Genomic DNA, 27,917 nt, shown 5'->3' with positions numbered 1-27,917 from the left:
GGCTCAAGATGTGATGCGTTCCAGTTACTCAGAGTTGTGCTGAGAGGCATGAGATGTTCCATCCTAGAACTTGGATTATTGCTGGGATGGTAGTCTGGTCTGAGTCAACTGGTCCTTTGTTCTCGATTTGCACTCCTCGTTTTATCTTCTAATGACAAGACCGCCTTGTGTTTCTATCTTTACCCATTCAGCCACTTTTGAAAACGACCTCAGCCTCAAAGTAAACCTGCATATCTCTATGCAAGGTCTAAACAATTGTTCTTTAGGCTGCAAGGATACGAGGGATCACCTCCTGGTCGTTGAGAGCCCAGATAATAGTTTGCACAGGAGCCGCGAAGGTGTTACCGGTATACCAAGTCGATCTGTAACCTTGGAGGGCATTAAGGTCCTGGAAGAAACCATTTCTGATATCTTCGGCTGTCGCCCGACCATGAATCAGCCCATGGTCAGAACAATGTATGACCTCCACGTCCTTGTCAGCAGCGCGCACTGCGCCAGTCCCAGAAAGAGCTGCAACGTCCTGGTTGAAAAGATTCCGAGTTTCCATGGCATCAAGTCTGTCATCTCCAGCTGAGACCGTGGCAACAAGCTTCGAAGCATTACCAAAAGGAATATAAGTAGAGGTAAAATTAAGGCTTGGGTAGTGCAGTTGGCTGCTATCGTTTGCGGAGGCGGGGAGGTTGAAAGCATAGAAGTCCGAAGCAAATGAGTCGCTCTGCACGGCGGTGGCCCACAGGCGAGAGTATGAGAGCTTGCTGAGGACTTCGACTTCTTTGGTATCCATGTCGAAGGTGGTGAAGTGAGACGGATGAGGCGGGATTGCGAGAAGAAGTTTGCTGGCCGCGATCACGGTCTCTTGGCCTGTGATCGAGTTTTGCACTGTTACGGTAACACTGTCATCAGAGCGTATCGCAGAGATGGCTTCGGTGCTGTAGTAAACCTTGTCTCCTAGCAAAGCAGCCGCTGCATCGTAAATATCCTGGTTGCGCCCCGATGCGGGAACATATCCTGCTCGTTGGCCAACATAGCTCTCTGCCATAGATGCTGGAAAGGCCTGCAGTACCGTCAAGGTCAACTGGTCCACCACTGTGCCAAGTCCAGGAGAAATATAGAAAATGCTGGGCAAAGTGGCGGCAAGGTCGTATTTCTGAACAAAATCTCCAAACGGCATGAGGAGTTCTTCAGGAATGTCGCTGCCGTTCGGAAAGTTGAAATATCCTGGAATGTGGAGATTTTCGTACAGTTTGGTAGCATTGATATAACGAAACCATGCAGCAGACAAGGCCTCTTGGGAGGGCGAGGTATAGTTCGTCAGAGTTTGGCCGGTGGTGAAGTCAAAATACTTCCAAGGTGTCTGCGAGAAGTCTGGCGATGCATCTGCGAGCCTGTTAGAAAGGCTGGCTCCTTCAAAAGCCACGCAAATAATGTCTTCAAGTCCACTTACAAGGTACATCGAGGCGATCAAAGAACCCCGTGGTATTGCCGTAATCGACCCAAGCAGCCACGCCGAGCTCACTCTTCACTCCAGTAGCAGGATCATTGTAGCTGTCGACGGAACCACCCTGGGAGGAGGACGTCAGTAAATGCGGGCCTCTCAACAGCCTTGTCGAAGACGTCGAGTACCGACGATGCCTACCAAATCAGATTGCTTTTCAATGACAATAACTTTCTGGCCGGCATCTGAAAGCTGGACAGCGGCATGGGCTCCGCCAGCACCTCCACCAATAATGATCACGTCTGCGTTTACTGTTGCTCGTGTGACGTATTTGGCGGCCACACAGTCAAAAGCCAGGAATCCGCTTGCCCAAAGCAAATTATTCTTCAAAGAAGACATGATTGCAGTGATGGCAGTGGAAGCGAATGTGGTCAAAATTAGAGCAGAAGAGAGAAAGCGTCGTCGACTTGGTGATCGATGATGATTTTCTTTTTGCACAAGGAGGCTGGTGCTGTTATCTTATATGCCATCAGCTACTTATATACGCATAGCGCACTCATAACCAGTGACGATGGGCGGTTTCGGTGTAATATTAAACCACGTCTGTCCTCATGAGAATTACCCTTACGAGGGAATCGGCAAGGGCACAGAGCGCGCACACTTTACGGAGAGACACAGGCTACCGATTCCGTGAATAGGGGCAAAGTTGTTGCAAGAGTCTCCCTATGCATACACATTAGACTACCGCGGAATACAAAAATTAGTCTATAGCATCGAACAAGCACCCACGTGTATGAGTTCCGCGGAAAGAAATACGAAATTGACGCATGGAAGATGATGCTAGCTGAACCTGTGCACCACGGAGATTGTTGCGCTTCTAGGAAACTTCAGAAGTTTTCACCGCGTCACTCTTTTTAACCGGTAGTACGCCCTAGGTTACCCGTGATTTCCAATGTAGAGACACTTGCGAGAACCCCGATATTGCTTCGGGAATAAATAAACATAACTTACCGACCCGATCTCCTGTATAATCATCCACAGAAGATTGACGGCTAACCGAGTCATGGCCACCAAGGTGCTTAATGGTTAGTGGAGCGGCTTATGCTTAATGTGGTGGATGTAGATTAGAGTAGGCCACTTCTGCCTGGAGACGCCCAAATGTCTTGTTCGGCGCCTATCAGTGCGCCGAGGCCGACGCTGTGTAGACATGGCAAAACGTGCACCATGATCAATTCCACAACACATTTTGATGCCAGGTGGCACGGTAGTCAAATATCAGCGACGAATGATGAGTTGAAATTGACCAAGTGAATATCGGCTGGGCTGGCAACAAAGTCGCAGATATCCCAATGTCTCCCAGCTAGCTACACGGCACAGCATGCGTCAACAACAAGCACAGCTCTGAAAGGATTGCCCGAGTCAGTTTTTATGTGACAGAATTTGTGATGTGGTGAAAATTTTCCTCTATCGAGTGAGCGAATTGAAGTCATGAATCCGTCCCTCGGAGTTTCTTGAAGTTCTCCTAACACACAAGTCGGTCAGTACTTAGGTATTTGAGGAAGTTGGTTAGTGTGCTTTTTTGTTGTATGTCGTTCTTCTGGCAATCGATTGAGCGCCACACTTGAGAATGGCCTAGCAGAATTTCGGGAAGAACTTAAAGCTTATTCGCGCAACTGACTCATTTGACTTTATCATTCAGGGGTAGTCTGCCAATACATTTAGACAATCTTGGCCACGGAGTTAAATCATGGCGGTGTCCCGATGGTTCTAATCTTGATGTTTCATCCAAACTCTCAACACTGAAGTGCTCGCTTTCTGTTCACAACGTCCTTTGCCAAATTCTCACCTATCTTATTCAGACTCATTATTCCATCAAGATATGTCCGTCACTTCAGATAGTTGTGTTATGGACCGTCTCACGCCAATTTGATGAAATACCTTCGCTGTGATTGCTGGTCTTGTCGCTCCCCGATTCGCAGCCATGATTCTGCCACAGACCAGTATCAGAGGCCCGAGGGCATGGTCTATCGCTCTTGCTGTGATCTGGTTCTGGGCAGCTATCTTTTACGAATACCCCAGCCTGATTCCTTTTGACGGCGCAGCACGAATCCAAACACTGACAATACCCTCACTCAAGTCCGGAGAGCCCAAGTCCGGAGAGCCCGGGCCCTCGCAAGACGTCTTCTTGACCCAGCCCCTTGGAGGTGAGGCCATCAAGGCAGTGTGCGGGAAGACTGCCTGGAACGAAGGCCTTGTGTTCACATGCAATGAGTCGTACGGTGGGGTCGGGAACATTCGCAACTCAATCCTGCACTGCGTTCGCTATGCCATCCAGGCTGGGGCGAGCCTGGTCCTCCCTCGAATCGTTCTCCGATCCTCTACGGACATCGGCAACCTTGAGACCGGGGAGACGGCGCACTTCTCATACATGTTCGACACGCCGCATTTCTTGGAACAGATGCAGCTGTTCTGCCCGGAGATGAAAGTCCATAACACAATTGACGATGCCAGAGCTGGCTGGGATGGACAGGAAGGCATCACCTTGAGCGTCAAGCCCGAGTCTCTGGTCGATGGTGGCGTCCCTCGGACTGGCATCCCGGACCCCGGCGCCTGGCGTGGACAGTTCTATTCGTGGCTGGACAAACAGGTTGCCACCGCTGGTAAAGGCACATCTGGCCTCGTCATCGTCAACCTGCAGCGTTCGTACATGACATACCCGATCTATTCCGACGGCGAGGCCTTCGCCCTCACATTCGCCTCTGTCCTGCAGTTCCGCAATGACACCCGTGCCTTAGCCAGCAAAGTCCTCTCGTCTCTGGCAGAGCGGTTCTCGCTCGACATCGATCTGAACAAGGACATCCTCCCGAACTCCTTCTTCGGCATTCACCTGCGCACCGAAGCGGACTCCAAGAACGCCTGGGAGAGCGCGGGCGACTACTGGTTCTACTCGCACTACCAGAACCAGGTCAAGGTCTACCTGGAGCAGGCTCCGCGGTCGAGCCCGTCTGCAATATACGTCGCATCGGGGGACCCTTCCGAGACGTTCCGGTTCGTCGCCGATGCGGCCAAGGTCCCCGCGCCGAACAACTACCCTGTCGTGAGCAAGGCGGAACTCCTCGGCGGAGCGGACCTAGAGGAGCTGCATGCCCTGACGTTCGACCAGCAGGCCCTTGTCGACTATCTCGTCCTACTGAAGGGGTCGGACTTTGCTGGGGTGGCGCACTCGAGCTTCGCTTGGAGTATTGCGTTGAAGAGGCATCAGTTCGCGAAGAAAAGGGGAGAGTTCTTAGATGCACCTGAGATGCTGGACGATGATTTGAGCAAGATATATGGCACTGTGAAGGACTTTGAGGACTATCCAAAAGTCCTATGGCCCCGCAATTGACATTTCGGGGCAGAAGCCAACCGCATGGTATGACGGGAACTATACATCGGCAGCTTTGTCATAACTCACCCATACACAATAACAACGATCATAGGTTAAAGAGGATTTGTAGGACACAGCAGCCAAGTTATCCCTTGGTCATGGCTTTCAGTCGCGATTAAAGGACATGTGCATTAAAGACTACCAGGATTCCCGAAAAACACATTCATCAAGGGATAGAATTTGCAATTTTCAGGCTAATGGCTCCTGTCATCCATCTGGCTGTATGTGAGAGGTTTAGAGAATCCTAACAGAAGCAGCAACTCACTGACGTTCAAAGAGGCGTGCCGCCTGAACGCCAACCCACTCAAGCATTTTGTCTCGACAATGAAGGACAAGTGGCCAGATGATTCATCTCTCTCACACAAGCGAATGGAGGTCCAGCGCCTCCTCCCGATAATGCCTGCATTTATGCAGCAACCGGCGACGGTACAAGACACCTATTCGTATTCACTCGCAGCCACTGTCTTGTCTTCGTGCGTCAAGGCGCATCACTTCCCAGATCTGTCCGAGAAGCGAATTTCCTCATTTCCGAAGTGATGATTCTTGGTACAAGACTTCGACATTCCGTTGGCGTGCAGTGTCGTTGGCCTCGGTCTCATGGCTCGTCCGCTCTACCAGGTCAATTGCAGCCCCTATGCTCTTGCAGCCCCTCCCACTCGTAACCCTTCTCGTTGCTTTTGACTAGCTGTGACATCGTGGCAACTTTAGGTGAAGGTACGCGCGGAGTGCCAGCAAGGTCGGCGACGAAATCGGCTTTTTTTTGCAAACTCGGCAATGATGCCCTTCACATTGCGGCAAAATTGTTTCATGGCGTCTGGTTTTTGGACTGTCTTGTCTAGAGTGCCTGTCCGCGTTAGCCATGCGCTGCTCGAGTCCAGATCTTCAATGTAGTCCGGCTTGCAGGGAAGCCAGGGAAGTCGGCAACTTGAACATGTGTTGAGTCCGGCCAGGATGTCTGGTATGTCCATGCATCCGATCGCAACCGATATGGTCTGAACTCGCGGAAAAGCTCGGAGAATGTGAACAATGAATGGACACTTGGCAAACACTGCCTGTGAAATCACCGGAGTCGGCAGACGCTGAAGCGTCTTGTATCCTTGGTGTGCCATGACTTTGCAAATCGACAACGGCAGGACGATGTGTCGGACCTGTCGCATCCACGTAGCAGCTGTTGAAGTGACCCCATTGAGCTCACGGTGTATGGCTACCGCCGAGATACCGAGATATTTGAAGTCACGAAGGTAGAGAGCGTGAACGAGAGGATGGTATTGCCGGTACGGTTGACTACTGCCACAAACCATCCACCCGGCCGCAGCGGAGTGTCTAAGTGCAACTTGACGGGACTCCTGGCAGACATATCTCAAAGACGGGATGTCGTAGATTTCGGGTGGCTCCTGCTCAACAGCCGTCCACATAGGTCTTTCTCCAAAGCTTTGGACCAAGCAGCAAACCCGGGATGGGAGGTCGAAAACGGCCATTTCCCAAATCACAAGGCGTAGCTCGAAGGGAAGTTGCTGGAAAAGAGGGAAACATGGCATCTCTGGTGGCATGATGGCTGGTGGTGCTGACTTTGTGCTGATTTCCAAGGCTTTGCCTGGGACCTGATCATGGTCAACGTCTGCTGTCATGGCGTTTGGCTCAGGGATAGAACATCCGACGTGGAGCAAGTGTAGGTGCAGACGATGGAAAGAGACTCAGTAGTTCAGCCATGAAGAACAGTGGTCTCACTTATACAGACTCATGAGCAGGCACCAGCCTCGGAATCTGGCTTCAACAGTGTGCTGCCTTTGATTGAAGGAAAAAGTTGACGGTGTCTTGTTGATCTGGTTGACACTGCCTGGATGCCATGGCTTTGCACTAGGCCACAATTCAGCTACGCGTTTGAGCATTGTTTCCTTCAACAAGACGGTTTCATTGAACAAACCTCTTTACCTTTGTCGTGCTTTGTATACATATCCAATGTAATTCTATGCGTAGTGTTGATAGCAAGCGACCTGAGTGACGAAGCAGAAACACCACTTTTCTGGGGTACCACACCCATGCCCAATCAACGGGTGGGGCCATTGAAGAAATGGCCGGGGTAGCTCCACCTGCCCCCTCCCCTGCCTCCCAGTCAGACGCGTACATCCCCGAAAATGGCGAGTTGCGGCTCCACCTGACAGTGAGCTAAGGCCAACGTCACCCCACCACCCACGGGGTAAGCTCGCCCAGGCACCGTAACAGTACGGAGAGCTGCACCACAGCGCAGCCTCCCGTCGATACACGACGGCGGAAGGCCAGCAGTTCAGTCGATCTGGTTGATAGAAAGTGCTGCAGTATTGCCACTCTGTCTGACCTGCAAGTCTGCGAAATGCTGGTTGCCTTCCTTCCTTCCTTCCCTCCCTCCCGTGCTGATCTCAGGTGCTGATCCAGGGTGGGTGGTTCGATGTCACAATCCGGTGTACGCCATGGACACGGAGGCACTGCTCCTGACAAGTCCTTCACGTCAGCACACAGGATGTCGGCGACTGGCGGGCTGATGTTGAACAAGGGGACATAAAAAAATTAAAATAAAAGTCATGAGCATCGACAGCTGCTGCGCCGTCCAGTGGCCAGGTCTAGTCGCGATCCCGTTGGCAGTAACACAGATGCAGGCCGAGAGACGTTGCACGGCCTTGTACGACGTTGTGCCCTTGAATAATATCACACCGCTCTGAACCATCCCATCACACACACGAATTAACTTCGTCTTGCCTCCCGAGTCGAATGGTCCATCAGCAATCTGGCCATGTACGTCTGCCAAGTGTGCGACAAGCCAACTTTTGGACCCTTGGGACCTGCCAAGCCACCTCTCTACCCACGAATTACAGTGTCTAGTTGGGGCTAGATGCTTCCAAGCTACGCGGGAGAAGGAGGACTCCTGCCCAGCTGTGTTTGACTGTCTCCTGATGTCTTACAACACCCCACGCCGTTCCCACCGTTTCCGTGCGGCTGGGTGGACACAGCCCTGCGAAACGGACGAAACGGACACATCTAGCACCTGCCCAACGCCACATGGCGTCAAATCTGCAGGTGCAGGCAGGTGCAGGTGCAGCTATGACTGCAAGTGCAAGTGCAAGTGCAAGTGCAAGTACAACAGGAACTGCAAGTGCAGACGGGGTCAGTGACGGCACACCTGCGTCTTTTTGCTTGACTGTACACTCGTTCTTTGCTGACCTTGGGGCTCAAGGGTCCTACAGCTGCAGCTGCAGCTGCGGTATCAATGTTCTGGTGGCCAACATTTCCCAGCCCACCTTGAGGTCTGCTCTTCCTTTATATATCGAGGTCGTCGCAAGTGTGGTTCTGTTTTGAAATAGTTCCTTTCCTCTCTCTCTCTCTCAGATCAGGACGTATAGGTCCATCTTCTCGATCTCATTTTTGCTTCTACTTCATCACCTGCTACAATTCTCGGCTGCCAGGCCGTGATACTTACGGTTAAAAAACTCCCACAAATCCCTCGAAACTACCCGCTCATTACTCTGCCATCAAGATGACTCAATCAGACGCACCGGGGCGCCGTTTCTCGACGGGCGCATCAGACGCACCAGGGCGCCGCTTCTCCATAGGCGCATCGACGCATCGACAGAGGCAGATGAGCCAAATCCTCGACACCGAGGGCCATTTCAAAGCAAACCGGACAACACTCTACGTTGGCATATCTGCTATCTTCGCTGATGACCACACCGCCGCCGTTGCTCTCGCAATTCATGACACTGTCTATCTCATCGACTTCTCTGTCAAGCATATCACACTCGACGACTCGCTCAACACTGGCCACGATCTCATCGCCGACTATGTAATTTCTGCGTTGGAGGACTACGAGCATGAAAACTTCGCAAAGTTCATAGGCGCTGGCCTCCCCGCCAACGTCAAGTACATGAGCCCTTCTCTCTGCTCGCGCCTCTGGCTAGAGATCGACATTGTTCCCATAGTGCTACGGCCGGATGAAGAGAACAAGGGGAAGAGCTTCTGGGACATCAAGAGGGTGGATGAACAAGCTGACAGTATGGCCAGGAAATGCATCATGTAAGTTGCTCCCTCATCCTTCCGTGGTGTGTTAGATGAGTTGCGTTGAGCACGTACGGCTGGGTAAGCTCACGACCATCCCGTGTTAACAATATCGTAGGAATTTTGGACCTTCTCTAGTTCCACTTCTGCAAGTCGGCTTCCGTGGCGTCGTCAAGACTGATGCTGCGTTCCGTGCGCACCTCACCACAGTCCAGAACCACAGAGACACTTGTACACCGCCCACTTGGGCTTCCACGGTCAAATATGCGGACCAGCTTCGCCTCAAAAAGATCAAGATTGCCTTCTTCAGCAGCACGCCGCAAGGAGGTGGTGTAGCCCTGATGCGGCATGCACTAGTCCGCTTCGCTCGCCTGATGGGAGTTGATCTGACCTGGTATGTACCCAAGCCTCGGCCGGGCATCTTCCGCATCACCAAGAACATGCACAACATTCTTCAGGGTGTTAGCCACCCCGACCAGCGTATCTCGGACGAGGAGAAAGCCAGTATCATAGACTGGATCACGGACAATGCGGAACGCTACTGGTTCTCGAACGGCGGCCCCCTCTGCAAGCCGGAGGAGGGCGGAGCCGATGTCATCATGATTGATGACCCACAGATGCCTGGGCTGATTCCCCTGATCAAGAAACGAACCCCAGACCGCCCTGTCTTGTACAGATCCCACATCCAGATACGATCTGATCTGGTCGCCAAGGAGGGCAGTCCGCAGGCAGACACTTGGGACTTTCTGTGGAATAATATCAAGCATGCCGACATGTTCATCAGTCATCCGATCCCATCATTTGTTCCCCACAATGTCCCGAGGGAAAAAGTCACGTACCTACCGGCCACTACCGACTGGCTCGATGGCCTTAACAAGCCGCTCAACAAGTGGGACTCGGGTTACTACGGTCACATCTACAACAACGCCTGTCATGCACAGCGCATGACAGAGCTCCACTATCCTGCTCGAAAGTACATCGCCCAAGTGGCGCGATTTGACCCTGCCAAGGGCATCCCTACTGTTATCGATTCATACGCTGAATTTCGTCGCCTTCTGGACCAACGCGGAATCACCGACACCCCACAGCTCGTCGTCTGTGGTAATGGATCCGTAGATGATCCCGACGGTAGTATTATCTACGACCAAACGATGATTCAGATCGAGCGAACGTATCCACACCTGGTCGGAGACATCAGTGTTATGCGCCTGGACCCGAACGACCAGTTGCTGAACACCATCATCGCCAATGCACACGTCATCCTTCAGCTATCAACGCGCGAAGGCTTCGAGGTCAAGGTCTCCGAGGCATTGCATGCGGGCCGTCCCGTGATCGTTACCAATACCGGTGGTATCCCGCTGCAGGTGAAGCCAGACGTCAACGGGTTCCTAGTTGAGCCGGGAGACTGGGCGACCGTGGCGAAGCATCTGGTCGACCTGTTCACAGACGACGAGCTGCACAAGAAGATGAGCTACGAAGCACGGACCGGCGTGTCGGACGAGGTTGGCACGGTCGGGAACGCGCTGTCGTGGTTTTACCTGGCGGCCAAGTGGGCCGAGGTCGGCGTCAGGAAGGGCGGTAGGAAGGGCGGTGGGAAGGGGGGTCTAGATGGAAACGAGAAATGGGTAAATGATATGGCTCGGGAGGAGGCCGGGTATCCCTACAAGCAGGACGAGAATCGTTTGCCTCGGGAGTTTACGGCGAAGAAGGAGTAAGGATTATACACTGGGTGTCGATGGGAGTGGGACTCGCCGTGGGGAAACATTCTGCTCATTTTTGAACGGTAGATGGGAGTTCGAGTGTGTTGCTTACATTGATTTCTGGAACTCAAAAGGCGATTAGGACAGACCAAATTTATTATTCCTGACTATGTTAGTGCGAAGTTGATCGTAATTTGGGGACCGTGTCACTCTTCCAGATATGAGAGTTTTGTTATTGCCGCCGCACAATGAAACAATGCATGTCAATTTTGTTCCGACGGCTGCGATCACGGTGGTCAGGTTACATTGTGAGATTGGATTCCGGTTTACATTGCCGCGAACACTTGGCAAGTCGGCCATTATGTGTCAGAACCCCAACATAGTGGATCAGTCGAGTACTCCTCACGGCGGAGTAGCAAGTGGATATAATTGTCTGAACCCCCGGATTTGGGTGGGTCTGGGGAGGAACTACCCCAGATACGGCCGCTGAGGAGGTGTTTGGTTGGTCGCGCGTCTACCGGGGTCTATCAACCATCGCAGCATACCCCAGGCACCTCGTGCAGAACAGGCCCGAATGCGTGAGGGGGAGCACGGCGGCATATGTACATCAGCTGACGATGTTGTGCCGGAGATTATCCAGGTACAGAAAGCTTAAGAACAAGGGCATCCCGCGCATCCTTGCGAAAAAGAGAGGAAAAAAAAAAGATATGCATGTGTGTAAATCACATTAGGCGAGCACGGCCACAACTCTAGGATTTCTTTGATTCACAATGGAGCCAACCGCCGTGTCAGCGGCCGACGCCCGCACCAAGCTCGCGTACAAGAACCGGTGGCACAAGGTGTTCAACAACCCCAAGATCGTGGTCATCGCGCTGTTCGCCTCGTTCGGCGGCTTCGAGTATGGCTACCAGCAGGGCGTGCTGGGCCAGTCGCTCGTCATGCACCGCTTCAAGGACAACTTCCCCTCCGTGGTCGAGTCCTCGAGCGCCACCGGCTGGCTGACGTCCATCCTCCAGGTCGGCGGCATCATCGGCTCCGTGTCGGCCGGCGTGCTGGGCGAGGTCTTCTCGCGCAAGTACACCATGTTCTCCGCGTGCCTGTGGGTCATCCTCGGCAGCTACCTGTACTGTGGCGCTTCGTACCATAACCCTGCGATGTTGTATGCTGGGAGGTTCTTTACTGGTATTGGAGTTGGAACTTTTAGTGGTGTTGGGTGAGTGAAAGCAGCCCATTTATATGATATTTGATATGATGGCTACAGGGTACTAACACACATGAAGGCCTCTTTACAACGCCGAGCTGTCCTCTCCCGAGCTGCGAGGCTTCCTGGTATCATTCTATCAATTCGCCACCATCTTCGGCATCATGCTGTCCTTCTGGATTGGTTACGCAAGCAACAATATTGGCGGCCAGGGCGACACGCAGTCCAACCTGGCCTGGCAGCTGCCGACCATCATCCAGGGTATACCCGCCGTCTGCCTCGCCCTGGGCATCTGGTGGCTGCCGTTCTCGCCGCGGTGGCTCATCAAGCAGGACCGCGACGACGAGGCGATCTCCACGCTGGCGTACCTGCGCCAGCTCCCTGCCGACCACGAGCTTATCCAGGTCGAGTACAAGGAGATCAAGGCCGAGTGTCTGTTCGAGGAGAGACACTTTGCCAAGTCGTTCCCCACGCTCGCTGCGAAGGAGAAGAAGAGCGTCTGGACGCGGCAGCTGGCTGAGTACTACAACATTGTAAGGTCTTGGGACAATGCTAAGCGGGTTGCGACGGCTTGGCTTGTGATGTTCTTCCAGCAGGTAAGCACACATTCTTGTTTCTGTGTCCGAGCTGTTCCATATCTAATGCCTCTGTGCCACAGTGGAGCGGTATCGACGCGATCATCTACTACGCCTCAAACGTCTTCCTAAGCCTCGGCATGTCAAGCACTACACAAGCACTTCTCGCCACCGGCGTCACAGGCGTGGTATTCATGGTGTCAACGATCCCCGCGATGCTGCTGATCGATCGAGTAGGCCGCAAGCCGATGCTGCTGTTCGGATCGGGTCTGATGTGGGCGGCGATGGTGATCGCGGGTATCATCGTGAGCCAGTTCCAGGACGACTGGGCGCACCACGCCGACGCGGGCTGGGTCGCCGTCGCGTTCATCTGGGTGTACATCTTCGCGTTCGGCTTCACGTGGGGCCCCGTCAGCTGGACGCTCGTGTCCGAGATCTTCCCGCTGTCGATCCGGGCCAAGGGCGCGTCGTTTGGCGCCTCGTCCAACTGGGTCAACAACTTCGCCGTCGCCTTCTTCACGCCGCCTATGCTTGAGGCCTGGGAGTGGGGCACGTATATTTTCTTCGCTGTCTTCCTCGCCATTGGTATTGTCTGGGTCTGGTTTTTTATCCCCGAGACCAAGGGCGCCACCCTCGAGGAGATGGACCGCGTGTTCAAGAGCCACTCTGGCGAGGAGGACGCAAGGATGCTCGCGGAGGCGAGGAGGGATGTTGGCCTGACTCACGAGCTCGAGGGTTCGGCTGAGAAGGCTGTACTGGCGGAGAAGGACCAGACTACGCCCTCGCATATGGAAGAGGCGGGATCTCAGTAGATGCTGACATCTTCGAGGAGGCTAAGAAGGCAATGGGTGTAGGCATTCTGGAATTCGCTCGGTGATGTCACGATTGTTCTCGAAATAGTTGATTATGACGCATTGGGTACGGAACTGTGACACTGAGGCGTGATCAAGTTTAAAGTCATATCAAAGAATTGGTGGCGAGGGGGTGCGATTAAATGGAACATGCAGGCTGGTGGCATGGGACAACAATATTCTAAGATGTCTAGATACCCAAATACAATAAACTTGGCGTAATGTTGAGTAATTCGCGAACTGCACATTAGCACATGGGAGAAATTTTATAGCATTGAGTCCCTCATGTGTATTCGTATGTACAACTATTAGTAGACCACTTAAGCTAGCTTGGGTTTATTTTAATATCGTAGATTATCAACAAATAAGTAAGACTCCGATGCATGTGATAGAAATTTAGTCAGATGTCATCTACCACAAATGATTGCCCCAGAGTCTTGGTGTGATCCACATTGGGTATAGAACGATGTGTCGTTATGCTAGCGATCCGGGGTAGAATTATGACTGCAGAGTGGACCCAGTTACACTCATTGAACTGAACGTACATTACATTTTGTCCCATATGCTCAGATATGATCAACGCATGATATACAATGCTGCACAACACTGGCCTTTCACACCTCGAATCTTGGGCCCGGCAGCCGCACAACAACGACGCTTCAGAAACCGTGATACTAATCGAGGCATCCAAAGCTTCGATTCTCCCCGGAAAGTGAGTTTAATCACATTCGGTTATCCAATAATGAAAAAGCAGGCTTTATGCAAGTTCAAGCTCAGTTCAGACTGGGCGAATAGAGTTCAAACAATTTACAGGTTATAAAAAGTATAGGAGCTGGGCGCGCGGGCGGTATATATGTGCGAAATTAGCTGCGACAGTGCGAAGAGAGTCATGTATTGTTGGAAAGGGGTAGAGCCAGAGAAATAACTGGAGAGTGCACTTAACCAATGTAACATGACAGGGCGTTGTCGATGCGGTGAGACTGGTATTTGATTGTCAGCCCATTCTCAGATTTCGCCGGATTTACCAGTAGACCAGCCCGTACTGCGGATTTACAAAGTATTTTCTTACTAGGTTCTCAGGCAGATAATGATCTTGTTTATCTCATGTGAAAAATATTTAATGCTCGCTCCTGTTTTGTCGAAGATCAGGAATGGGGTGACCCTTTCCATGTGTGCTGACTCAGCAGATCATGGATGAAGTTTTGCTCGCCGCGGAGAAGCCAAATGCTGCGAAAACAGGCCGGATGCGGCTCGGCCAGGTTTTCGCTCACACGCGATGGCAGCGAGGAAATCCAAATAAGGGGCCCTCGGACAGCCAATCACATCGATTTCATTACCGCAGCTGCTCAACACTTGGGTCAGCATCGTGCTTCGGTCTCGCACTCAGCGGAAGTCCGGGCAGTGGCATGATTCCCCAGGAATGTGGGAGGCATTAACTGGATCACATTCGCGGTCAACGGGACAATGGTAGACAAATAAAATCGGAACATGACAGCAGTGAATTGCATCTCCGTGGGAGATGAATAATACATCATTATTAAAATCAAGCCGCAACCCTGCTTCCTGTAGGCCACTGACTCTCGAGATGGCACATCACCACCCTATCATCTTCCAAGCTATCCACCTCATAGTGCCCCCAGACCACTCAGCCTGCGATAACCTCAAGACACATCGTACTTGTTTCACTAGGTTGAAATCCCAATATTCTCGGCAGAAATCACCATAATGACTGTCACACCCAGCACAACAGCAGGCCCAAAACCGGGTGCTGCGACGAACGGTGATGCCGTTCCGCCCTCTGCGCCCCTGAGTCAGGCTCAGATGGCCATCATCAAAGCCACTGTTCCCGTCCTCCAGGCTCACGGTGAGACGATCACGAAAGTCATGTACGACAACATGATCGGTGCTCACCCCGAACTACACAATGTGTTTAGCACCACCTCTCAAGTCACAGGGCGCCAGCCTCGGGCTCTGGCACGCTCCGTCCTCGCCTATGCGTCGTACATCGACGACCTGCCCAAGCTGGCACACGCCGTTGAGCGGATAGCACAAAAGCATGTCAGCTTGTTTATCCAGCCGGAGCAGTACGACATTGTGGCAGTTCACCTTATCGGCGCCATCGGTCAGGTTCTCGGTGACGCGGCGACGCCCGAGATCGTGGACGCCTGGACCGCGGCGTATGGCGTGTTAGCGTCGGTCTTTATCAACAGGGAGAAGGAGCTGTACAAGGCCGACGAGAACTGGACAGGGTGGCGCAAGTTCCGCATCTCGAGGAAGGAAAAGGAGGCAGACGATGTCGAGAGCTTCTACCTGGAGCCCGTGGACGGCGTGGCGCTGCCGAAGTTCCTGCCGGGCCAGTACATCAGCCTCCAGGTGTTCGTGAAGCACCTGAACTACAACCAGAGCCGGCAGTACAGCTTGAGTCAGGCGCCCGAAGACGCAGGGCGGTCCTACAGGATCAGCGTCAAGAAGGAACGGGATGACGAGGCCAACGTGGACGGCCTGATCTCGAACATGCTGCACGACAGCTACAAGGAGGGCGACGTGGTCGAGCTGACGCACCCACATGGCGAATTCTTCCTGGACCCATCGGATGTCTCAAAGGAGGGCGCCCCGGCAGTCTTCATCTCTGCCGGCATAGGCGCCACGCCACTCATGTCCATGCTTCAGGCCCTGGCCCAGCCCTCGGCAGTCAAGAGGCCGACCTCGTGGATCCACACCTCTCGATCAAAGGCTACACAGCCGTTTGCAGATGAGGTGGTGGCGACCGTCGAAGGAGCCATCAAGGATAGGGCCTCGACGCACGTTCATCTGAGACAGGGGCATGAAGGGCAAGAGAAGTCACGGTTGGACATAGCAGCTCTTGATCGGGACAGACAGCTGTTTGTGAAGGATCCAAGGGCGGAGTATTTCGTGTGCGGTCCTGAAAACTTCATGCTGGATGTAAGACGGACTCTGGTGGGTTTGGGCGTCGATAAGAGCAGGGTCTTTTTGGAATTGTTTGCCACTGGCGATGTGGAGGACGACGAGTAGACGGCCAAGAAAGCCTGATTTCCCAGAATGTTTTTCTACAAGAGGGTCACGCAGAATTATACGGACATGAACAGGCGCTGCAAGAGGTATTTCATTTTCCTCATCATAGTCACTAGATGATTAAACAGGTGCACGACGGAGTGAATCTGCTGGAAAAAGCCAGCACTTTGATTATTTCACATAGCCATCAACTCAGCTCAATTGCATAACGAAAAAAAAACTTGAAATCTGCTCCGAAGGGAACCAATATATGTTGGTCTAACCACAGCAGATCATCTATCAGTGTAGTCCAATCATTGACTGCCGCCTTCCAGCTTCAAGCACTCCTAACACCATCAAGGTCGCTTATCCGACCACGTGAGGATTACGTCTGACGGCCGCCATGTTCCAGAAGATGCGCTCATGCAGCGTGCCTAATACGATGATGTACAAAAAAACAAGACACCGGACACGCGCCGTGTGCAACCTCCTTTCCAACCACGCCCACGGCTTCCGACCTTTTTCCACCGGCACGTCCCCCGGCAGCAGAGTAGCAAAATTTCTACGGGTCACACAAATGTTGATTCCCGCGTGCTCATCGGCATGGAATTTTTCTCGTCGCCTTCTATGAGCACCAAAGCTTTCGATGCTATTTGGGCGCCCGCATGAAAGGGATAGACGCCTTCGGCAGGTGTGGTGATTGTCGAGATCACTGTCGCACCGCAGCCCCCATGAACCTCATCTCATTATTGTGGTTGCTCAAGTCCAGATCTATCGGGACTGATGTTGCTCAACATCGTCGTACGAGTCTCTTCTGCGGCGATGGTTAAGTGCACATGGAGATGTTGTACTCATGCAATGGGTTCTAGAATCTTTATTGACTACCTTTCAAAAATGTCAAGTAACTGTGAGGTCTGCCTTGAGTTCATCCATGGGGGTACCTCGGTCCGACTCTTTGTTTGAACCTATTGATGTGTACATATCGTTTCGATCTGGAACTTTGGTCCTACAGATGCAGGACTTCAAGAGACTGTAGCTACATGAGTTCTATGTGTGAAGATATCGATGCTACTTTGTGCTACTGAAGGTCATTGAACATCTATCAGGTGTATGTTTTCTTAATTCAATAGTGATCTCTACCTAATCATGTGGTGATGCTAGCCTCGAACCCCTAACGAACCAAGCAGTGAAGCGAATCTACCATTGTCCATGCTGCCACACTAGTAGTTCCTAATGTCACAGCTTAAGCAAGGTATTATAATAAGCAGGACCCTGATGAAAGACGCTGTTGGGGAGCGAGAACCACCAGGGTGCGTCATGAAAAATCCAGTATTCCAAGGACATTGTTGTGGAGACAAACATCAATGCGATACATCGTACCCGTGACTGCAGCTATAGATTTCCTGGGTATACGGCCATATGTGAGTCTTGAGAATAGTCATTTCGAGTGTTCGTTTTGAAACCTTAGAAGCATTCAATATTTATTTTAATGAATAGCATGAGGAATAGGACGTTGTTTGGTCATTTATAAATCTTAATTCCAGCGCTGATGCCCCCCAGATGTGGAAAAGACCACTGTAAGAATATCTGGCTTCTTGACAAACGCTTCTCATCTTGATTGGCTAGATCAGACTCTACGTGATGAAAGTATCTTTTCCTTAGCCTGTAACACAGATGTGCGATTCGGCATGAACCAACTGGAACCGAAACTTTGTGTCCAGATCTCGTACTATAATGTGACAGTGAAAACAATTAGTGCTTATTTGATACCAAGCCAACATGCCACACTCAACGGTTGTTAGATTTTGCGAACTAAATGTTCTTAGACCTTGCTGTCTCACGATGCCTTTTGTTCAACCCGAACTTGGCCCATGACAGTGGCATTGGTCGCACAATGCACGCACCGGCAAGAAGCAGCATCTGGCGCTCTGTCATACGATCACCGAATCCTGCTGTGCTGCCGAAGCATTTCTCAGAAGGCCATATTCTTGGAATGAGCCTAGATTCTGTGCTCTGAAAACCTCCATGGTGTTTCCATCTTGTTGAGGTGCGCTTTTTTATGGTAGATCAAAGCTTCAATGGTCTGCCGCTAGTGCGAATCTGTGATATAGATATGGTAGCTGTCCATATCTTCAGTCTGATTCCGTGCCTTCAATCATTTTGGAACTTACGTTTGTAGACATTGGATGCTAGTACCAGTCCAAGCTAAACAAACGATCATTTACAAATTCGAATCCTCCAAGAGAGCAATGTCAAACAGCAAAACACAATGTTTTCTCCTCAAAGATTATTGGATACGAGAAAGGCTAGCGATGTCTTGGTGCCCAATCTAACCATAGGGCGACTCGCCTCGTAACAAGGAACAGCCATGAAGTTGCTGCTGCTATTCACTCACATCTCATGATCACAGTTCAACGTCCTAGTCCAATTCAGAGCCTAGCTAGAATCTGTGTTGTAGTGAATTAATAATACTTACTGGACGCTTGGTCAGACAAGTCTCGTCAGCACCATGACTACCTGAAGGAAAGTTTCTCCGGAAGTGGCGGAGGAAGCCATCTCACCAGCCCTGGGTATTTGGATTGGGCGAAATATGCAGTAGTGTTCCCGGAAATAGGATGGTCCTGTCGACACAGTAGCTGCATGAATAGTACTCTCGGCTCTCCACCAACGCAGTCTACCACATGGACACATCACTGAAGTGGATCCTGTGTGCCAAGTTTAACAGACCCTTGTGAAGAAGTATGTTTGCTTCTTGGCATGATTGTGGCTTACTATCCACGTCAATCCAGAGACAGACACCATGAGGTGAGATGTCGTCAGAGGAGGAGTATGATGGGACTGTTTCTAAGTTGGTCCCCTTTACGCTCAGCCACGAGGAGCACCATTGACTGAAATCGGCAAGAGTCCACTGGAGTCCGGCAACATCGGATCATGCAGATAGAAAGACTCGGCGCTGATGAAACAAACGGATAAGGTGTAACTAGATAGAAAGTAGTTAATATGTCCCAAACCTAGCCGAGACCTGTCGAAGGGTACCTTGTGGCTGCCATGCCTCGAATTTGTCTTTGGCACATGACGACTTTCATCCGGTCGTTTCTTCCATGAAATCTTCAATCCCATCACTGGCCCTATTTTGTGCATTTGGCACTGATTTCTTCACTTTGCGCGAAAACGCCTTCGCAGGAGACCATTCACTGTAAGCTCGTTTCCTGGTCCAGTCACCCACAGTAGGCACTAGGCTCGTTTTCCTCTTTCACTCAGCCCCTTCAACCTTCATCCTGTATTCCATTCTCCTGGACTCTGTGAACCTTCATCTTCTCCTTCCCCCTCCCCTCTCCCAAGATAACCCTCTTCCACCCTATAATCCTTGAAATTCAGTCCATTCTTGCACTAAGCTCCTACGCATGTTGTCTTCTCGCCTGTTTGTGAACGTCTATAACTTCAATCGGCAAGAAGAAACCAAAGCAGCAGCTCACAACTACTTAGAGTCCACATCACAAAGCAAACAGCAAACGACACTAATCAGCTCAGCAGGCTTCACCACTCAACGGCATCGACAGGGTAGTACAGCTTGTCTGTATCCATTGCCACAATTGGCTCTACAGAGTCCCATTGAATATTCTTTTGCTTTTGCAGGTGCGTCAAACCATGAATGCGGATTTGCCTAGTTTTTCAAAGCCTTCTGTGCTGGCATTGTAAAGTTCCGTGATTGTCCCTCGTTTGCCACCCATCAATGCCTGTCTCAGGACTTACGGCCGCATGTGCTGACATTGTCTCTTTCAGACCGCAACCTGGTGTGGTGGAAGACATAAAGATGCCTCCTGAGCCAATTGCCCTCGTCGGCAGCAGTTGTCGCTTTTCGGGCAACGCCACTTCGCCGTCCAAGCTTTGGACACTTCTAGCTGACCCCACCGACCTCTCTCGACCCATACCAAACGACAGGTTCTCTGCTATGGGATTCTTTCATGAGGATGCAGAGCACCATGGCACCACGGACTCTCCATACGGATATTGGCTGGACCAGAAGCTGGACCAGTTCGACGCTGCGTTCTTCAACATAACACGGAAAGAAGCAGAAGCCATGGATCCTCAACAACGGCTTCTCCTCGAGGTTGTGTACGAGGCATTGGAGTCTGCTGGATACAGTCTGAAGCAGTTTGCCGGCCGTAATGTCGGTGTCTACACTGGCGTGATGACAACGGATTACAGATCTCTGTCGGAGAGGGACGAGCTGAATTCCTCGCAGTACGCAGCTACCGGCAATGCAAGCTCCATCATTGCTAATCGGATATCGTACTTTTACGACTTCCATGGCCCGTCCATGACCATAGACACTGCTTGTTCGGCAAGTCTAGTTGCCCTTCACCAGGCTGTTCTAGGTTTGCGTTCGGGAGAGACAGAAATGGCCTGTGTTGCGGGTGTCAACCTCATGTTGACCCCTGAGCAATTCATTTCGGAGTCTAACCTGCACATGCTCAGCCCTACTGGACACTGCAGGATGTGGGATATTGACGCCGATGGTTACGCAAGAGGCGAAGGCATTGTTGCAATTTTCATCAAGACACTGACTCGGGCCCTTGCGGAGGGAGACAATATCCAGGCTATCATCCGTCATACAGGTGCGAATTCGGATGGAAAGACCCAGGGCATCACAATGCCAAATCCGACTGCACAAGCGACGTTGATTCGGACGACGTATGAGAAATCCGACCTCGATCCACGGGAACCAGACCATCAACCGCAGTACTTTGAGGCACATGGTAAGTCGTTCTCAAATTGTTACAAGTTGGTCCAATTTCCAGGTTAACATTGCTGCAAAGGCACTGGAACGCCTGCGGGCGACCCACGCGAGGCTCGCGCCATTGCCAATGCTTTCTTTGGTGATAATGAAGGTGCCACTGCCAACTCAAATGAGAAATCTCCAAGGAAAATACTGGTTGGTTCAATCAAGACCATCATTGGGCACACAGAGGGCGCTGCAGGTTTGGCTGGTATTCTCAAGGTCGTGGTTGCCATGCAAAACAGTTGTGTTCCAGGCAACCTGCACCACGACTCCTTGAACCCAAGTGTCCGTCCTTTCTATGAAAACCTGCAAATCCCTACACAGGCTCTGGACTGGCCGTCTCCTCCCACAGGCCACCCTATGAGAGCGAGCGTGAACTCCTTTGGCTTTGGCGGCACCAATGCACATGCCATAGTGGAGAGGTACCAGCCTGAGATTCACGGTCCTGGCACACGACTGAGTGTGCCCTTGACCAACACGAGACTTTGCAGCCAAGTCACTGCGAAGTACTTGACACTCGGATCGCCTCATCAAGCAAGCATCTCGTTGCCTGTCGTCATCTCAGCTGCCTCCGAACCATCATTCATTGCTGTTCTGAAGGACCTTCTTTCGTACATTGACCACAACCCCCACATCACCACTCAAGAGTTGGCGTGGCACCTTTACAGTCGTCGCACAGCACACAGCCTCAAGGCGTTCCTTGTTCCAGGCCCAGGAAAGGCGTCATCGATCATGTCGAGCCTGCAGTCTTTGATTGAACAGGCAAGCCGAACCTCCCTTACGCAATCTGGTGATGTCGTACGCTCCAAGAAGACATCGCATGGCCCCCGCATCCTTGGTATCTTCACTGGACAAGGTGCTCAATATGCCGCCATGTCGAAAGGCCTTTTACGAACAAGCACCGTGTATTGTGCCACCATTAAGAAGCTGGACCAAATCCTGCAGAAAGACTGCCCCGATCCGCCAGAGTGGTCACTTGAGGAAAAGATTATGGATGAGGGAGAAGACTCAGATGTGGGAGTGGCTGCCATAGCTCAACCACTGTGCACGGCACTTCAAGTTGCCTTGGTGGAGCTCCTCTCCAGCCTCAGGGTATCTTTCCATTGTGTCATTGGCCACTCCTCTGGAGAGATTGCAGCGGCGTTTGCTGCCAAACGACTTTCAATGCGAGACGCCATCCTGATTGCCTACTACCGAGGTCGGTACGCCCACTTAGCTGTAGGTACTGATGGATGCAAGGGAAGTATGATGGCATGTGGAATGACGAAGCGCGAAGCCGAGAAGTTTTGTTCTAGGACCAAATATCGAGGTCGGATTTGCGTTGCAGCGAGCAACTCTCCGAGCCTAGTCACCTTGTCGGGAGATGCGGGCATCATCGCTGCTGCCTCTGACGAGCTAAAGTCTGAAGGAAAACTTTCTAAAATCTTGAAGGTCGATACGGCCTACCACTCGTTTCACATGGTCCAGCCAGTGAAAGAATACTCGCATGCATTGGCAAGCTGTGCCATTCAAGCCCAGCCGCCAGTCAACGGCGGAACTCCAATATGGGTGTCAAGCGTTCACGGTCGCCAGGATGCCGCAAGCTCAGAAGAATTGGAAACTCGGTACTGGATGGACAACATGCTTCACCCTGTACTCTTCTACGAGGCGGTGAAAATGGCTATGGAGGAACTCGGACCTTTCGAATGCGCAATTGAAGTCGGCCCTCATCCTCAGTTGCAGACACCGGCTATGGAGACATTCGTAAGGAATACGGGCAAAGAGCTGCTCTACCATGGGCTTTTGCAGAGAGGGAGAGATGCAGAGAATGCATTCGCCGATTTTCTTGGGTTCATGTGCGTCAACTTTGGGACCTCTGCGGTGGACATTCGCCGTTTCGTCCAAGACTCTCTGCAACCTGAGCTTATATTGTCGCGTCTGATCGATGCTCCAATATATGCTTGGGACCATAACCAGGTTCACTGGAGGGAGTCTCGCCTCTCGGCCCAATACCACTTCCGCGAGCATCCACCACATGAGCTGCTAGGTGTGCGCACCCGCGACGACAACCAATTTCAGATGCGATGGAGGAACATCCTCAAGGTGGAGAAGATTCCTTGGGTGAATGACCACAGGTTTCAGGGCCAGGCATTGCTTCCGGCGTCTGCATACTGCATCATGGCACTCGATGCTGCCAAGGTTGTCGTAGCCGGCCGCAACGCGTCGATTGTCGAGTTGCAGGACTTAAAATTCCTGAGCAGTATCATCATGGAGCCTGATAGTCTCGGCGTTGAAACGCTTTTCACTTTTCAAATCGTTCATTCTCCCCAATCGCAATCCGATCAAACCAACATCATCGAGGCCGATTTCACATTGACATCGGGTTCAGTCGTTTCCTCGAAGCCCGGCCCTATGAAAAAGAACTTTGAAGGAAGGGCTCTGATTGTTCTCGGTGACGCGTCGCCAGATGCTCTGCCCTCTCGGTCGGTGGCTTCTCTAGCTGAGACTTTGCCTGTGGATGTGGCTACATTCTATCAGATGATGGATAGCATTGGACTTTCCTATACGGGTCCCTTCCATGCGCTGAGATCCATCGATAGGCGGGTTGACTATGCAACAGCAACTCTAATCAAGGCAAACCCAGCAGATACGACGAATATTGATCTAAGCCCGGCTTTTCTCGACAGCTGCTTCCATGCTACATTTGCAACGTTCTCATCACCGGGTGATAAGTAAGTTGGCCCGTCAAGCACTCCTTCAAACCATGATCCAACGTTCGCTGACTTAGACGTGCAAAAAGAGCGCTTTGGACGTCCTTCCTGCCAACGAAGATCGGCAGAATACGATTCAATTTGGCACTTTGTGACAAGCAATCGACTTCAGCCACGATGACTGTGGAGTCTCACCTCACCAAGTTCGACGCTTTCTCCTTTGGGTCTCCCGCAGCTCTCACGGCCGATCTATCCATAAGTAATGAAATTGGCCAGACGGAAGTTCAGCTTGAGGACCTTATCGTGTCGTCTTTCTCTCCAGCGAGGCCTGAAGATGACTATGAGCTATATCTCCACACCGTCATGGATGTGGACCCGGAGCTCGAAATCGTCACCATGGCTCAGCAGCCCATGGGCGTCCGCGAACACATAATTGAGAGCTGTGAGAGAGTGGCACAGATCTACTTGAAGTGGCCCACTGATGTTTCCCCTACTGACACCCCTCCGAATTCACCCCTTATGCCCGAGCACCCGGTACAATGTAGTGGGGATGCGACGACGCTCGAGGAAGTCCCCGCGGAGGTGGAAAATTTCGTCACCAACTCTCTATACTCCTGGGCATTAAATGTGATCCGCAGTCCTCAGGTCGTTGAAATGTCGCATACGCACTCGCTGGACTTCCCACGTATGTACCAGTCTATTGTTGACGATGCGCAACTGATACAACGCTTCCGTCGACATTTGGGCAGAATCGTCCAGCAGATCTCCCATCGTTTCCCTCGAATGGATGTCCTCGATCTCACATTGGCAGAATGGAACCTCACTGAGAACATCCTGGACGGCCTGAATAACGAATTCTCGTCATTCACATTAATGGCGTCGACGAAGTCAAAAACCCTACTGAACCGGTGTCCAACTCTGGTCAGAAATAAAAAGGTATCTTTTGAGGATCTCGATTTGGACACGACAACAGAGACCATTGGTGCTCCCAGTGGTGCGTATGACCTGGTCATTGTGTCAACCGCCATATTCTCAAGATTCGCTTCTGATAAGGATGAGATCATTCGAAAGGTCCGATACCTAATAAGGAAGAGAGGCTTCTTGATAATTGTTCATATGCCAACTTTGTCGATTCTTGAGAACAAGCTCAGTGCAATTGACGAAGATATCATCCAGAATAACTCTGGTGCGGTGATGCCTCCAGATTTGGATGGGCCGTTGCTCAAGAGCATGTTTCTGCCGGCGGCTCAGAATTCGACCCAAATCTATGCTTCGGGATTATCCATGACCATACGACAAGCCGAAGACGAGCTTCTAATATCCAAGAATGGCAAGTTCCAGGAATCAGTGATCGTTGTTGGCAAAGCAGCGGCGCGCTTTGGTCTTGAACGACACAGCGCAAGCCACGATATTTGCGGTAACAAAGAGTTCAAGATTTTCGACCACATCGAGGACGTAACATCAGAGGCAGCTTCTGCAGCCACCGTGGTTGTACTACTCATGGATCTGACCGATCCAGTCTGCTCAAACATGACCCGCGAGATTCTGAGCACTCTCAAGGCAATCATGCAGCCCGGAAAGATCATCCTGTGGGTGACGAGTGCCACCCAGCGAGACCCAGAGACAGCTGCATCACTTGGCCTGACCAGAACTCTGAAGGCCGAGAACCCCAACCTCATCCTACAGGTTCTCGACTTTTGCAACGCCTCCAGTCAGTCAACGGACTTGATCATGGATCGACTGATGATACTTCTCCTCTACCGGGACAGTCTCCAAAAAATGGATAATGCAAGAGAAAACATGCTGTTCACGTTCGAGTCCGAGATCCACGTAAGTGGGAAGCGCCAGATCGTGCCTCGCGTTCTCCCGTACAAGCCAGCCATTGAGAGGTTGAATGCAAATCGGAGAGAGGTGTCCAGAACCTGCAATAGTCTCGAAGCATGCCTGCTCATCAGCAGTGTCCAAGGCACCGATGGATTGAATCGATTCGAAGTCAGCCGCATTGAGGACTGTGGCACGCCTCTCGTCGGCCATCGCACGGGCAGATTTGTCAACGTCGAGTACAGTTCGTTGCACCCTCTTTCAACTGACATGCATGATCTGTATCTCTGCATCGGCCTTGCTGCCGACAATGCGCAACCAGTCGTGGGAGTTTCCTCATATCTCGCCTCGAGAGCTCCAGCATTTCAGACTATTGATCTCCCGCAAAACCTCGCGGATCGGAGAGCTTTTGCTTCCTGGGTGCCACCGATGGTGTCTGCGGCTGACCTAGCCGCCTCGGCTCGCCCTGGTGATGTTGTGCTGATCGATCCAGGTCTCACATTTCTTCAGTGCGCGCGTGCAGTCCTGCCTCCACGTGTTGGGAGTTCGGGATATGCCATTCATGTTTTAATGACCAACCCCGACCTAGCCAGGGGACATGCAGATATCAAGTACATTCATCCACTGAGCAGCGGTCGAGACCTGAAGCGACTCATCCCATGCACAAACCCTACTGTGGTCAACTTTCTCAGAGACGGACACGACCTGTCGAAAGTACTTCGGAGCCTTGCAGGCGATTTTGAATACATTCAGTGGTCAACTCCATTGCGTCCACGCCGTGATAAACGGCCTTTGATCAATGGATCGGCGTGGATCGAATTATTGACTGGGTGCATTGATATGGCTTGTCGCAAACCATCACAAAACGAGTCACCCATCTTTGTAACTCCGCAAGTTCTCCACGGTGCCAGCGGGCCAAATTCACCATTCGCCATTGTTGACTGGAAGTCAGACCGCTATGTCACGATTCCAGTAAAGCCACTGGTTGAGCCAAGGTTACTCAAGTCTAACCGGACTTACCTTCTGGTTGGCTTGACGCGTGATCTTGGCCAGAGTCTCTGTCGCTTGTTCATACGGCATGGTGCAAGAAACATTGTGGTGGCTAGCCGAAGTCCGAACAAAGCTGCCATTTGGATCTCGGAGCTAAACTCGGAGGGGGCTAATATTCGAGCCCAGCAGCTTGATGTTACCGACCTAGAGAGCGTCAAATATTTAAGCACAACTCTGTCGAACGTTGGAGGCATCGTCAACGGCGCCATGGTTCTAGAGGACAAGGTGTTCGCCCAGATGGACATCGACACGTGGACGCGTGTTATGCGACCGAAGACTGTTGGTTCTAGCAACCTCGACAAGGTGTTCAATTCCAGAAAGCTGGACTTCTTCATCATGACATCCTCTTTTGCAGCCATTGGCGGACACGCTGGCCAGTCGAATTATGCCGCTGCTAACATGTTCATGAATGGCCTAGCAGCCAATCGCCGGCAACGAGGACTCGTCGGATCAGTGCTGAACATCGGTGTCATCTATGGGCTAGGCCTTCTTGCGAGGGAGCGGCAGGAGATCTACCACAATTTGGAGATGGAAGGTTATCCGCCAATATCCGAGCGCGACATCCACCACATGTTTCTCGAGGCCATTGTTGCAGGTCGACCGACCGCCAGGCAGATCATGGATTTGACGACTGGGCTGTCCCGGTATCGCGTCAACGACCCGAAGCCCTTGCACTGGCATCGCGACAGCCGCTTTTGCCATTTCACAGTCAATGTCGACGACGACACTGCTGGTCCGCATCGGGAAGGCCCAGAGGAGAAAAACATTAAGGAGCTGATTGATGCGGAGATATCGGCCGAAGCAATTTCGAACCTTTTGTCTTACCACTTCTGCCGTCACATAGAGACCATCCTCCAGCTGTCTGTACACAGCGTGACCCCTGAGAGCCACATCTTCGAGCTGGGAGTGGACTCATTGGTGGCAGTTGAGATTCGCAACTGGTTTTACAAGAGAGTGGGTAGTGATGTGCCAGTGATGAAGATCCTCCAGCCACTGAGTATTTCAGAATGTAGGTACTGCCACATCCAGAGTTAGGATTGCTTTGCTAATCAGGAAGCTCAGTATGCCTTGACATCGCCAACAAGATAGTTGGCGAGAGAAAGTAGGCTACGCAATCCGCGATCTTGGTGAAAAACAAGACGATAGCGCGGTTTCGGTGATTGAAAAGGTCAAGATAGATGTTGTACAATTTGTAAATATTTGAGGGTTTCCGTCCATTTCTTATGTGGCAGCAGATGTACAGAAGGCAGCCTTGCGCTTAGGATGAAGTTGAAGACGGAAATTCTACATTAGAGTTCGAGGTATGAGGATCCAGAAATAGCATCGGAAGATGGGGCCGTCAACGT

At 51.7% G+C, this 27,917-nt stretch overlaps 6 protein-coding genes across 6 annotated transcripts; 5 read left to right on the top strand and 1 right to left on the bottom strand.

Moving 5' to 3' along the window:
* Positions 1–262: 262 nt before the first annotated feature.
* On the bottom strand, positions 263–1,834 carry J7T55_005892 (amine oxidase; the record flags this gene model as incomplete). The annotated part of the gene is made up of 3 exons (XM_053138312.1): positions 263–1,377; positions 1,445–1,562; positions 1,637–1,834. The coding sequence occupies 3 exons, from the start codon at positions 1,832–1,834 to the stop codon at positions 263–265; spliced, it is 1,431 nt and encodes a 476-aa protein (XP_053000663.1).
* Positions 1,835–3,416: 1,582 nt separating this feature from the next.
* On the top strand, positions 3,417–5,399 carry J7T55_005891 (uncharacterized protein; the record flags this gene model as incomplete). The annotated part of the gene is made up of 3 exons (XM_053138300.1): positions 3,417–4,772; positions 4,834–4,847; positions 5,120–5,399. The coding sequence occupies 3 exons, from the start codon at positions 3,417–3,419 to the stop codon at positions 5,397–5,399; spliced, it is 1,650 nt and encodes a 549-aa protein (XP_053000662.1).
* Positions 5,400–8,370: 2,971 nt separating this feature from the next.
* Positions 8,371–10,603, top strand: J7T55_005890 (clock-controlled-9 protein; the record flags this gene model as incomplete). Its single annotated transcript, XM_053138289.1, has 2 exons — positions 8,371–8,906; positions 9,007–10,603. 2 exons carry the CDS (start codon positions 8,371–8,373, stop codon positions 10,601–10,603), a joined length of 2,133 nt encoding a protein of 710 aa, XP_053000661.1.
* A 755-nt stretch (positions 10,604–11,358) lies between these two features.
* Positions 11,359–13,176, top strand: J7T55_005889 (quinate permease; the record flags this gene model as incomplete). Its single annotated transcript, XM_053138278.1, has 3 exons — positions 11,359–11,801; positions 11,869–12,385; positions 12,448–13,176. 3 exons carry the CDS (start codon positions 11,359–11,361, stop codon positions 13,174–13,176), a joined length of 1,689 nt encoding a protein of 562 aa, XP_053000660.1.
* A 1,764-nt stretch (positions 13,177–14,940) lies between these two features.
* Positions 14,941–16,248, top strand: J7T55_005888 (oxidoreductase-like protein; the record flags this gene model as incomplete). Its single annotated transcript, XM_053138267.1, has 1 exon — positions 14,941–16,248. One exon carries the CDS (start codon positions 14,941–14,943, stop codon positions 16,246–16,248), a length of 1,308 nt encoding a protein of 435 aa, XP_053000659.1.
* A 3,712-nt stretch (positions 16,249–19,960) lies between these two features.
* On the top strand, positions 19,961–27,677 carry J7T55_005887 (uncharacterized protein; the record flags this gene model as incomplete). Its single annotated transcript, XM_053138257.1, has 5 exons — positions 19,961–20,987; positions 21,048–22,208; positions 22,338–23,721; positions 23,790–27,580; positions 27,634–27,677. The coding sequence occupies 5 exons, from the start codon at positions 19,961–19,963 to the stop codon at positions 27,675–27,677; spliced, it is 7,407 nt and encodes a 2,468-aa protein (XP_053000658.1).
* Positions 27,678–27,917: the final 240 nt, after the last annotated feature.

Source organism: Diaporthe amygdali, assembly GCF_026229845.1.
Source record: "Diaporthe amygdali strain CAA958 chromosome Unknown NODE_1_length_4327563_cov_65_473760, whole genome shotgun sequence".
Classification (NCBI taxonomy): Eukaryota; Fungi; Ascomycota; class Sordariomycetes; order Diaporthales; family Diaporthaceae; genus Diaporthe; species Diaporthe amygdali.
Note: the sequence above shows the minus strand (reverse complement) of the source record. Positions and strands in the feature narration are given on the sequence as shown.